Source organism: Dufourea novaeangliae, unplaced genomic scaffold, assembly GCF_001272555.1.
Source record: "Dufourea novaeangliae isolate 0120121106 unplaced genomic scaffold, ASM127255v1 scaffold196, whole genome shotgun sequence".
Lineage (NCBI taxonomy): Eukaryota > Metazoa > Arthropoda > Insecta > Hymenoptera > Halictidae > Dufourea > Dufourea novaeangliae.
This window is the reverse complement of record NW_015374090.1, coordinates 246912-260335: the sequence shown is the minus strand read 5'-3', so window position 1 is coordinate 260335 and position 13424 is coordinate 246912. Positions and strand designations below refer to the sequence as shown.

At 37.4% G+C, this 13424-nt stretch overlaps 1 protein-coding gene across 3 annotated transcripts; it reads left to right on the top strand.

Moving 5' to 3' along the window:
- Window positions 1–111: 111 nt before the first annotated feature.
- On the top strand, window positions 112–12681 carry LOC107190788 (oxysterol-binding protein 1). Of its 3 annotated transcripts, XM_015579667.1 has the most exons (12): window positions 112–155; window positions 1369–1536; window positions 3590–3655; window positions 5872–6077; window positions 7210–7463; window positions 7946–8138; window positions 10161–10444; window positions 10625–10860; window positions 11058–11334; window positions 11406–11785; window positions 11876–12096; window positions 12177–12681. In XM_015579667.1, the coding sequence occupies exons 1-12, from the start codon at window positions 112–114 to the stop codon at window positions 12317–12319; spliced, it is 2472 nt and encodes an 823-aa protein (XP_015435153.1). In that variant the 3' UTR covers window positions 12320–12681. The 3 variants fall into 3 exon arrangements, with proteins under 3 accessions (XP_015435153.1, XP_015435154.1, XP_015435156.1); XM_015579668.1 differs by lacking the exon at window positions 112–155 and having other exon boundaries at window positions 1126–1536; window positions 7213–7463; XM_015579670.1 differs by lacking the exons at window positions 112–155; window positions 3590–3655 and having other exon boundaries at window positions 1126–1536.
- Window positions 12682–13424: the final 743 nt, after the last annotated feature.

The following is a 13424-nucleotide window of genomic DNA, read 5'->3' as shown; positions in this document are numbered from 1 at the left end:
GGTCAGTATCAAGCATCTAATCGGAGAGTGTACCGGAGTGCTTTTCCTTCATGACATCTCTCGCTCGAGCGGAACGATTCGAGTGAGCAGATTATACGTATACTTCCGCAAATGACAGAACGAACGTATTTTCGTTGGCGTGTTCGTTTCAAAAAGTACGTAATTATTTTGCTAAATCTTCCGTGACGCGATTAATGCATCCACATTGGTATTAATTGAAGGTACAATTAGATTTATCGTACGTTTCACGCTCGTCATTGTCTACATATCTAAAGCCGTAACACGTGCATGTAACTAAATAGCCTTTCCTATCAGATCAATGGAAAAACGTCAAGAATCAGCAACCTTGTGCGATCTCTATCGTTTTCATGAAAATCAGTGTTTTTCTGTTAAGTTAAATGTTAAAACACTAAAACTTGCATTCGTTACGGTCAGTTACGGTCAACAGAAAAGACATGTTATTTTGGTGGAAAGATTAATGCAAGAAATTGAATGCAAAATTTTTGCCATAACGGTTCTACATTGTACATATATCAGAGCTATCGATTATTATTTTTCTCGATCTTATATCTGTATTCGTTTGTCGCGCGAGAAAAAAAAGGGGAAAAAAGATGGAAGAACACAAACATCGAGAAATCTGCAAAATCACAAATTAGTCAAATTACCCATAATCAAGTTTGAATGCATAAGTGCGTCAGAACCGTAAGAATATGAACATTATACAGGGTGACTCAAAACATGACATAAACGCCAAACATTTTCTAATAAAAAAAATTTCTTTGTACATAGTACATATACATATACACATGGATAATATACTATTTATATACATTTTTAAAGACATCAACTTTGAGATTAATAAAGGGGTGAACGAACTTTGGATTTTCAAATTTATTGTTCATCACTTAATTGATTGTAAACTGATGTTCTTGAGAACTAAAACTCTTTTAATACTTTTATACTTTTATTAATTTTGTAGAATAAATTTATTTGATTTAATCTATATTTTTCTCGAGAAAGTTGCTTGTGTTGCGTATTTTGCGACACCCTGTACAGGGTGACTCGTTAATAAGGTTAGGTGCCGTCACCGACGAACGTGGCGCGCTATCACCACGCCGTAGAAAAGAAGGATCCATATTTGTTTCTCCGAATTGCTTCGAATGTTGTGTTCTTGAGACACACTCCTAAATCGATTTATTGGTATCGCTTCTTGTCTTATTACCAATTGTTACAAACTGACAGACCAGTGTGTATAAGTAGAATTTCGATCTCATAGTGAACAAGTTCGTGGACTCGAGGAATATCAAAATGGTGGCGGTACGACACGGGTGATGTGTGCGCAGATATTGGAGTGTATTATAATTTCAGGAGAAACGCGTACGCGTGTGAGCACGCAACGTATTGTAAAATGGGAGATCCGAAGGCTCAGCACGGCATGCAGGAGATGAAAGGATGGCTATTTAAATGGACTAATTATTTAAAAGGTTACCAGCGAAGATGGTTCGTCCTGTCAAATGGCCTGCTGTCGTATTACAGGTAGTTTACTACGTGTCAGTACGTTTCATTTTAATTACCTCATTCTTAGCCCCGCGCAAGCTCGTATTAGGTACCGGTGATAGTCATTAATTCCGCTATCGTTTTGCAACAATTATTGTCCCTCAACCCCGCTGGTCTTTATTCGACACAGTCAACAACAACACAACTAATGTTAAAAGAGTAAATTGTTTGACCACGGTATACAGCTGTTTCCTTTTCTCTACTTGAAATTATTGCATTCTAAATTTTTCGAGTTCTTTTATGGTATGGTACATTGAAATGAGTTTGCTATTGAATTGTAACTGGAGAAATAGCAATGGTAAATAGATACGATTACTGTACATATAACCTTTATTGCCCATGTGTTAAGTGAATACATAGTACCGTCAAGTTTTACCTGTAATTTTATACTTGTAATTGTGTTAAAGAAAATACTTGTGCTTTGAATTTGCTTGTTGTTTGTACAAGTTTTGTTTTTTCGTTTATTTATAGAATAACCAGTTACTAGTGGTACAGTAATGTTTCCCATTAAAGAAACAGGAGAAACAGCTTTATACTGTATATTTAAAATAGTATTGAAGGATAAAATCACTAAAATACTGTACTAAACGTTTAACAGTTTCAAGTTGCATGTATACAAGTAGCCATTATAGACTTGCCTATGGATATTTTTATCAGTACGGTTTATCCAAGTATTTTAAGTAAATTTAACTATAGTTTTGTTCGAGAATCAAATCACGTTTGCATATTACAGATATTACCATTTTAGTTTAAATACGAAATCGCGATATTTTGGTTCGTGCATCTTTAAATTCTAGTGCATTTGAGAACACTGATCGGTCGTGATTACTATAGTTTTTTTCTACATATATGGATATGTATGCATGCGTGCGAGCGAGCGTATGTGTGTATATACATATATGTATAATATAGATATACCATCTGTATACATATACATATACATGTATATTTTTTTTGGCTTACACTTTTCACCACACGCATCAGAGACGATTTCTTGCATATGAATTGCCTCCTTTTATTCTTTTCAAACACGACAGAAGGACTTTTTTTGCGTTTCTATCAGATATAGGTATAACATCGGCTACGTTCCTTTTCGCCACGAAACACCCATAGTACATACAATGTAGATTCTCACAAGGAAGATCTGGCGTCTCGATCGAGTTACCGATCGCCGATCGTACATACATACAACTTATATGTACTTACATATGTAGAAACGATGTTCCTTCCGACAATTCCGACCAATAATATGTGTACGTTACACATGTTCAAGGAAATTCCACTGTTTTATTTCTTTATATTTAGAACATCCGCGTTCCCTGACAATACGCAATCGTTTCCAATCTTCTTTTGATTTTCCGTTTGGCACGGTTGTGTGTGATTTGAATTTACAATGCTTTTACCAGTATTGTAATTGAAAATGAAAAAAACGGAAATAAAAGAAATTTAATTTCCACGTCTGACACGTGAACGTCGAAGGTTTCTCGCAGAAAAATTGTGTGCAAGTAACGCACGAATGCGGGTGTATTACACGATTACTGTTTCCAAATATGATATAAGAGAGAGGTATGTATACACAGGATGCCCGGTAGTTAGCTAGTGATATGTATACATGTATACATGCATACATACATATGTATATGTAGCAATAAGAGCATTTTTCCGCGTGAAAAAGTATGTTTTTTGCATGAAGAATAACTATTTTCTCAATTGTAATATCCGTTACAGGGCATCTTGTATGTATATGTATATAGTACCCTAGAATGCCAGTTAATAGAATAGAAATAGAGAACATATACATATGTATATTTGTTCAGATGATGGGATACATTATACATTACCTTGGGAAAATTCACGTAAGATGCATACAAGAGAAAGAGCGAAGGGTGCGAGCGCGGGCGCGGGCGCGCGTGTGTCTGTGGTGCTGAGTGGGAGTGAGAAATTTTTCTTTTCATTCAAAGAAAGTTAAATATCGTTTTGCTACAGTATTACACAATGTGAACGGGGACTATTTGTTTTATGGACTGTTTAGGGCTGAACCAACAGGGGGGCCAAAGATATCAACACGACGCAAGCGGAAGGCTGGCAGAGCCTCCGAGTAAGTAAAATTAATAGAAAAAAATTACAAAATCCCGACACTTCTTTGAATCGAACTCTTAATCGAACAGACAAAGACGATGTTGGAGTTTCATTCTCATATATCATTTATTCTAATTCTTGCCTACAATTTTACAGTTACATGTACATAAGTACACGCGCATGCGTTAGAGTCACATTAGTAATATCGTATCGACAGTGTTCCAAATTATTTCTACTCAACTTTTCTACAAGAAATTCACCTTCTCCATCGATATTGCAACATTCATAAACGATCCTACCTCTCCTAATATACCTTCATTTCCTGAATTAATATTCAGTTATAGTAAGAAAAGAAAGGACTGGAGAGGGGAGGGGGAAAGGCAAAAAGAAAGAAAAAAAACTGAAGTTTGCATATTTTTATGATTCTGCGTGCATATGTATACACATTGTATGTTCATGTTAAAGATTGGCTGCCTCATCAACAACAAGATCCCACGTGTCTTTTGCGGGAACGCAAACAGTCTACATAACATTAAGGTTTTCTGTCGAAAGAAATTCTATACATTTCGCACCCCCAGAACGAGAGAGACATTAGTACATATTGCAAATGTGCCTTACACTACTGTTCGGGGCGAAATGTGTTGTGACGAGAGGGGTCTTTCGTTAATATGGACAGACAATTCGCACCTATTTGCATTAATTTTACCTGACGTCAGACGTTGCTTCGTTTTCTCATTATTTTTTGGTGTGTTCAGGAAGTATCCCGAAGGTCTACCGAACGTAAAACTTCAACTGATCCGTTGAATGTGTTCCCAGCCATAATTATACACACGTGCTACATATCTATACATATGTAGCACGCATATGTATACATACGTAGGTGATTTCTGGTACTAATGAATTCCAATATACTTATTTTACTTATACTTTTTCGAGAAAGTAACGGTACTTGAAATCGTTCTTTCGAAATTGTCCCGAGTTTCACCAAGATGTAACAATACAGAAATTTGATTAACAGAGTAGAATAATGGAAGTGAAATGAAGGGAAATACCTACATACTATTATCTGCGAAATTTCTAAACGGTACAGGCAGAATGTTAGGCCTTCGTCGATACGATTCACAGTGTACAGTGTACATATACATACATGCTTCTGTTCGTTATCTATCCGGTTTATGCTGTAAGTAATATTATGTTTCACAAAGTTGTTTCCATCCGATCGTGTTCTCGCCGTGCACTGGCCAATGTTTGTTAATCGAATAACAATGATGTAAATAAGTTCACGCTTTCTGTTCGTCCGAACGAGCATTTCATTTGTTCACACATTTTACGTTTATTATTACGTTTCGCATCCGCATTCCCGCACCTTCCAAGAGATCCTTCGACATTTCTGCAACCGATCGAATTTAATTACTCGTACATACATACATACATACATACATACATACATACATACATACATACATACATACATACATATGTAGGTATATCAATTTAATGAAACTTGTAAAGTATTGGATCTTGATGCGGACAGTATGCAATAATAATTTATAAACTCATCAATAACACGACTGCCACGATTATTGTTCCCTTCGTTACGCCGACTACGAATATCTTGATCATAATAACAAGATCATTATCATAATAAGATCAATAAGCATAACCATAAATTATCAGCTATTCCTGTTTTTCAATTTCTTTTCACGAGTTTGTGGTTTGGTTCTCCTTGTTTATAGTGAATCGTGTAAGAACGGTGGCGTGTCGATTAGCAGTGGTAATGGGACTGGACTGAAAGAGTACTTGATTCATATGTACATACGTACACCCCCACAGTGTTACAGATTATACAGTGCAAACTGTCGTATTTATTTGGTCGTTACATATTATAATGTATTTTCGTGAGCTAGATCGGCATACTATATGTGTGTTCTGTTCAAGTAGCAGAATAGGTCTAACGGAATGAATAATTATAGAGTCTCCGACAGTTTCAACGATGTACTACCAATTATCTACTCTCTTTCGCAGTAACATGTGCATACATACATACCTACATACATATGTACGTTATTTCTCTGGCGAATTGGAAACGTTTTCTTTAGCTTGGATAAACCTTCGGCTTGCTAACGCGACAAGCAGCCTGTTGCAAACTCACGTCTGTCTTTCTCTGTGTCATACGGTTTTCCAGCGACCTAAGAATATGTCCACGGAACTGTCGCGTTTCTTTTCTCTGTTTAGAAACCCAGCCGAGATGTCTCACACGTGCCGTGGCACGATATCCTTGCACGGTGCCTTAATACACACCGTAGACGCTTGTACGTTCGTTGTGAGCAATGGTGGTACGCAAACCTTCCATATCAAGGCGGCGACGGAAGTGGAGCGTCAACAGTGGGTCACGGCCCTCGAGTTGGCCAAGGCCAAGGCTATTCAAGCCATGGAATCTGGTCTGTATAACAAAACCATTATTTTGTCATTCGTCTTTATTGGAGCTAATCACTCGGATATCAGTATTAGGGAGAAGGAATCTGCATCGGGTCTAACCAGCTCAAATTCGTTTTTTTTAGTAGCGATTGAATTCATCAGGGGGATGTTTTCCAATAACCGAGGGATTTTTAAAATTCTTACGCAAAACCTGCGTCCCTCGACTATTACTTTGACACACTTTCTGCTATATACATATGTATACATACACATTGACATGTGTAAACAAAAAAATCGAAAAATGCTATTATTTCAACAACTGTAGCTCATGAAAAGACGTAGTAGAGTTATGGTCATCAACCTTCAAGAAACAGTGTGTGTCGCTGTCTACTAGTTAAAGTTTCTCTCGTTTCTGTAATACAGTACAGAACATCTTGTAACATCTGAATATGTCAGTATTTCAAAATTCTCATAATGATCTTTGCGACTATGAAAGTAAGTGCTTCGTCGTATTTTATTCTCCTGATTCTCGTGCAGAGGGATATTTTAATAACTGATAACGTGGAAGGATGTCGCCAAGATAATTAAAGGAGAACAAAGTAAACACAATATGTCTTGAATATAATGACGTTCATATTTATCTCTTCCTGTCGCCGTGTCTTGTGATATACACTCATTTTACCCTTATGTTACACGACGAGTTGCGTTCGCTTGAATTGTGCATAACAATGTCAACGTGTAGCACATTGAACTATTGGGATTTTTAATGTTTACATGACTTACGTTCAACTTGATTGTATGAAACACTTAGCGACAAATGCATTATTATTTGTATTTGATTGATCTTGCATGTTCTACACCGGTCTATATGTTGTGGCGCAATACAGCCATACTTGGAGAAATTGAGTCATAAGTAGGTTATTCTTCATTGTAGGTACAAGTTACAGTACTGTTTGGAGTACTGTGAAGAGTGAAAGATTCTTACACACTCCTCTTCTGAATCCTGAGGGATTTGCATTATTTCAAACCGTATGCAATGATTCGGTACCGTTTAGAACGCTCAATCTACTATACATATATAACATATAAAATACCTTTCTTCTAAACTAGCAGCGAGAATTGCAGAACAATTACATTACGTATAATTTGTTCCAGAAGAAGAGGAGGAGGAGTTCCAGGACAATGATAATCAGAAGCCAGAGCAAGTTTCAGTGATAAAGGATCTGTCCCAACGCTTGGAAGACTTGCAGGCTTGTAATGATTTAATCAACAAGAAAGGTGCGATGCTTCAACGAGCTTTGAATGAGCTTGAAGCCCTTGAACCTCCGACACCGGAATTAGCGGCAAAAATAAAAACGGTCAGCGAACGAGCCGCACTCTTTCGTATTGCGGCCGGTGCAATGGTTAATGTAAGTGATAGACCTCCGTTGAAACTAGTACACAGATTAACATTTCTGACAAATGGGACACAAGTAAACCTTTTGTTATGGAAGATATTTGCAGTGCTTCGCCTCTAAACGTTTGATGAGTAGCATAGATCATTGTAAAGCTTGACAAGGTTACTGATTTCTTATCATCTACATAATAACTTACAAATGTTTGTATCACCAGATTAATATACGGTTACAGAAGTGTCAAACATGACTAAAGTTACGAATACCTTTCGTAAACAAAGATGCTCTATTCAAAGGTAGATTCAATACACGTGAATCGTACAGAATTAATTACAATATTTTTCTTACAATATAATATTTATTAATCCTTTATAATTTCTTGTATACTATTAAGTCTTATACATGATACATTGCAAAATTTACTAATCTATCACAGATGATTGTCAAAGGTACATATAACAGTCGCGTATAAAAAATAGAATACATTATGGTTTCAGACAAGCAATGAGTATTTGCAACTAGCGCAACAACAAGAACCGAAGTGGAAGAAGATGCTGCAACATGAACGTGATCAGAAGGTGCGGATAGAAAAAATGGTTGAACAGCTGGCAAGGCAGCACTCTCATCTGGAAGAAGCTGCACAGCATGCAATCCCTTCGGCGGTTCCGGCAGGGGGGCACAGACCTTCGCGTAATTTCATTTCTGTTCTTTTCTCTTTTAATACGAATGGTAGTACTGTAATTAGTATACTGATGCAAAGTAATGAGCTATTGTGTACGGTAATGCTGAGGAAAGACATACTTAAACACTTGTTCATTGTCCACACTGTGTTGATGCTGGTTCTGTCTCTAAGTATTAACTCTGCATCAATGGCCTAGAAAATATCTGTGAAATACATCATCACGTGTGTACGTTTGCCATTAATTAGTTTGCTGGAGAATTCATGAGTGACGGAGTGCCGTATATATTACATAATAGTACAAAGCTACATATTATTCACACGAGAGACCAGTTACCGCGCGTTATGTCACGGTATCTGCATTTCAAGTTTCGCGCCTTTCCGTGGCTTATCGTTCTCTCTAACCAGATGGCAGCCATGATGCTTTGCTAGGCACTTGAACGGTGCCGTAACTGAACGGTAGTTACGCGATCTATGCATGCAAACGCTATGTTTTACAGCATATTACGGTAATGTATGCAGGACTCTGTACGTACGCACGTACACATACACAGTACATGACATACTTGCATATATGATACTCTTGCTGAACTAAGCAGTACACACACACACACACACACATGCACACACCAACGCGCGCACGTACATATATACACGCAACCGGGGTGCTTTTATTTCTCTCAAGCTTGGCGCTTAATCAGGCTCAGATGGCCTTGCAAATCGCTGTTTCGTCTGCCTTTTTTTTTGACACGATTCTCTTCCGTGGCTCCACCGTGATAAATTCAATGTGATAAATTTCGGATTGACTGTTGACATTCTCTCGGATCATATTCGAGAAAGAAAGAGAGGGGAAGGGAGAGAGAAAAGGGGGATCCAGTGAAGATGTTAAACTGATTGTTTAGATAGAACGAAGGGGAAGAAGTCTTGTCTTGTCATCGTCCCATAACGGTCCGCAGCTTCAATCAAGTCTTAAGCAAAGGTCCAAAATACATAAGAGCCACCAAACCGATCTCGGGACACAGGCACATAACCTGATGCGTGGTACACTATAGTTGTCCTGTGAAAGAAAATATATATGTGTGTGTATAATGCATCTTTAGTGATTCGTTACTTTTTGACTAGTACTGCAGGTGTGTACCGAGATTGGGGGGGGGGAGGATAGTAGGTCTGCACGATTTAATGACAGTAGTTGTCATTATCACGCAGCATTTAATTGGTTAGAAATGGGAACGTTGTGAACAATCTACTTGTAAAGAATCAATTCGAAATTTTATTCGAGTAGTTTTTGTCCCTTTATATTATATTTCCATACTGACGCGAAACTTATCTTTTTATTGCGTAACGGTATCAATAGTTTTACAACGCTTTTTGTGTTTTTGTATATCTATATGTTTTCTCCTTGGTCTGAACGGGCAAAGCAGCTCTGAGCACGTGAAGGTTTTCTCCATTTTGAATTTTACAGTTTCTGCAATGTTGTGATTGAATAACTTTTCGCTGATTAGCTTTAATTTCATTAACCTTGCACATATAATATAGGGGTGTGTGTGTGTGGTACGTACGTGCGTGTGCGCGCGGCAGTGGTATAGCCTTGCAGAGATATAAAATTTGGTCGTAAAGTCAGTCCGGCGGTAAAGTAAATATTTTTCGGGTGTCAGAGTAGCGATTTAAGAAATAAAGAGTGAGATAAAAAGCCCGAGTGCGGTTTAGTTGTCGTACAATGTTAATTCAGATCCAAAATGCAGTTGACTGTTTTTTATTGTTGACAGCAGTCTACAAAAAGTTAAAATTTTTTCAAATATTACAAACATTAAACAGAATTTACAGTTAGTAAAGGGACTACAGTTATGATTGCTTGATACTATACAATCGCAAGCTACATACACAAGATCCTGAATGCAGCCACATCAATTGGTACCACTGTTAAATGTGGTAATTTGTGACCACGCTATATATTTGCAAAAATTATGTCTATAGTGTTTGTGATCTAATTATACAGTGGTTCCAAGTAAACAGCATTTGGATGACTGTTACAGATACAACAGTTACAACTTCTCCATCTGAGGACGAGGAGGATAACGCTGAGTTCTATGATGCCCAAGAATCGGACACTTTTACCTTAAGTATTCCAGGTGTAGCTACAAGCAATTCTAGAGATCGGACTGATTCTCAGGGTAGTGATGATGGCTCTAGTTCTGAAGGAGATCAAACACCATTGCCTCTGTCAGAAAACACTGGTGCAAATTCCTTTCTTATTGTGACCAATTCTACAGTAGTACAAACTCCTACCACTGCTGAAACTACTGACACTCTGGATAATGTAAGTAGACAGTAGCTTCACACTTGATTATGTACGATAAAAAGTATGTAAACAGAACAAGTCACAAGTGAATCAGAGGCCAGTCTGTTTTTAGTATACTCAAGTCTTAGGTGACTTATTCTGTACATCCTGAATTTATTGGAACAAAAAGTACTTATTATATTTGGTGCCTTATGTCAGACAAATTGGCAAACCAACAATGGCAGCAGTGGCAGCACCGGGGTGACAGGTTCTAAAAAGAAACGTAGGACTAGAGTACCCGAGAAGCCAAATTATCCATTAAACTTATGGAGTATCATGAAAAATTGTATTGGCAAAGATTTATCGAAAATTCCAATGCCGGTTAATTTCTCTGAGCCACTTAGTATGCTTCAACGGCTTACTGAAGATTATGAATATGCAGATATTCTTGACAGGTATATCTAATTGTAATATTTATATACTATTGGTAGAACCGAAATCTAATATACTATTAAGTCATAAATTAGAGCGTTAAACGACTATTAGACTAATTTTACGACCTCATTATTTCGGTTCCACCAACAGTAATTGTTGTATATAGAGGTAATATTTTCGGTGAAAGAAATATTATATTTGTTTTAATTTAAAATAGGGCAGCAGAGTGTACAGATAGCTACGAGCAAATGGCTTATGTGGCTGCATTTACTATATCCAGCTATTCCACAACTGCTAGCAGAACAGGCAAACCTTTCAATCCATTGTTAGGTGAAACGTATGAATGTGATCGCGTCGAAGATTTAGGCTGGAGAGCAATTTCAGAGCAAGTATCTCATCACCCTCCTATGTTAGCACAACATTGCGAAGGCAGAAAGTGGCGTTGTTGGCAAGAATTTACCATGGCATCTAAGTTCCGTGGAAAATATCTTCAAGTAAGTTTCACGGTATTGTGAATTAATGCGATAAAATTTATAATATTCAATCCGATTGCACGTTACTGTAGGTAATACCATTGGGAACTGCTCACCTTGAAATGGAGGGTGGTATGCAACATTATACGTGGCGGAAAGTCACAACTACTGTACACAATATTATAGTAGGAAAATTGTGGGTCGATCAAAGCGGCGATACAGATATTATCAATCACAAAGAAGGTATAAAGTGCCATTTGAAGTATACGCCGTATTCGTACTTCTCGCGGGATAGTCAACGTAAAGTAAAGGGGATAGTTATGAATTCAAATAATGAAGTAAAATGGGTAGTGCAAGGCACATGGGACTCAAAAATAGAAATTGCTCCTGTGATTAGTACGTCTGGTACACCAGACAATCCAGTGTATAAAACAGGTCCTTACATACTTGCTTGGAAGCGTCGTATGCCACCGTAAGTTTTAATAAAATAACGGTTTATACCGAATAGTTTTCAATGCTGGATATTTCGTATTTGAATGAATCAATCAAATTAATTTTGCAGTGAAGATTGTGAAAAGTATTATAATTTCACGGAATTAGCTTGTCAACTTAACGAACCGGAAGATGGCATAGCTCCTACCGATTCTCGATTTAGACCTGATCAGAGATTGATGGAAAACGGCCAATGGGACGAAGCAAACGCAGAAAAACTTCGATTAGAGGAAAAGCAGAGGGCTGCTCGACGCTCTCGGGAACACGATGTTGAAAAAGCAACTGCTCAAGGTATCATTCGATACTTTTTGTAACAATGTACTTTAGTGTCAGCTTGAAAATAGATATCATTAAAAGATTTGATTTCCCAGGTTTACCGTACGAAACTTATGAACCGCTGTGGTTCAAAAAAGAGCAGGATCCGTACACAAACAGTCTATGTTATGTGTACGGTGGCGAATATTGGGAATGTAAAACTAAAGGTGATTGGTCACGGTGTCCAAACATATTTTAGCTTATAATATAATTATATCAATCAATGATGTGACCGCCAATATACAGTACGGAAATGTTTGGATTTGTTTAAAGTGAAAATAGTTGATATTAGAAATCACTTTCGTGGAGATTATTGTTTCTGAGAAATGCTGACGCGATAGTGGGGTTGCTAGGGGTTACGGTACAGTCATTACTTCTTCCATGGAACTCATCAAATGTCGGCATTTTGATACATCAGATGAGCGTTTTGTAGTATATCTTGCCTCCGTTGTTTCACACGTTTTTCTGTCTATATCACCACTGCATCCCTCTCATTCATCCACTTTTCTAAACAACCATCATTGTAATGAATCCACAAGGCCCAAATAATGCTTTTGCATATAACCTTTTGTATAGACTCCAAAAATTTTCTGTTTTTGCCACGAGGCTGATCATACATACACGCGCGCGCGCGCACACACACACACACACACACACACACACACACACACACACACACACACACACACACACAAAATAATAATACATTCACAAAAAAAATCCAGATACTACTATCAAGAGAATAAGTTCCGTTAGATTTTGTTACTTTGGTTTAAAACTCAGATAGCAATAAGATTGATGATTTTTATGATGAAAGCATTAGTGTGGTGACTGAAACCACAGTGAACCAAGAGTTCGAATCAAATGCAAGAAACCTCTTAATACTACCTACAGTATTCCTAATTTGTTCCAAATGAATTTAAACATAACTGATTTTTTTTAGAAATGGAACTGACTGTAAGTTCTAACGAGATCGATCGTAAAGACCAACTTTGAGGAATTGTTAGAACTTTCTGACAGAATGGTTTTTACGTTTCCATCGCGGAAAGTACTTACATATACTACAAAAATGTGTTTTTGATGTTTGACGCGATGCTGGGATTACATAAACGAATTGAAAATCAATGAAATACAGAAAGGTTTAAGTATTGCTAAATACAAACCAGAAGAAGTAAAAAGTAATTGCATTGAATGTGCTGAAACGCCTTATTGAATTATTTAAAAGTAGATATAGTAGGTAACACGGTTTTGTGGCACCACGGTGTGGTGCGGCCAGACTGTTCACTCGACTGCCACGTCTTAAC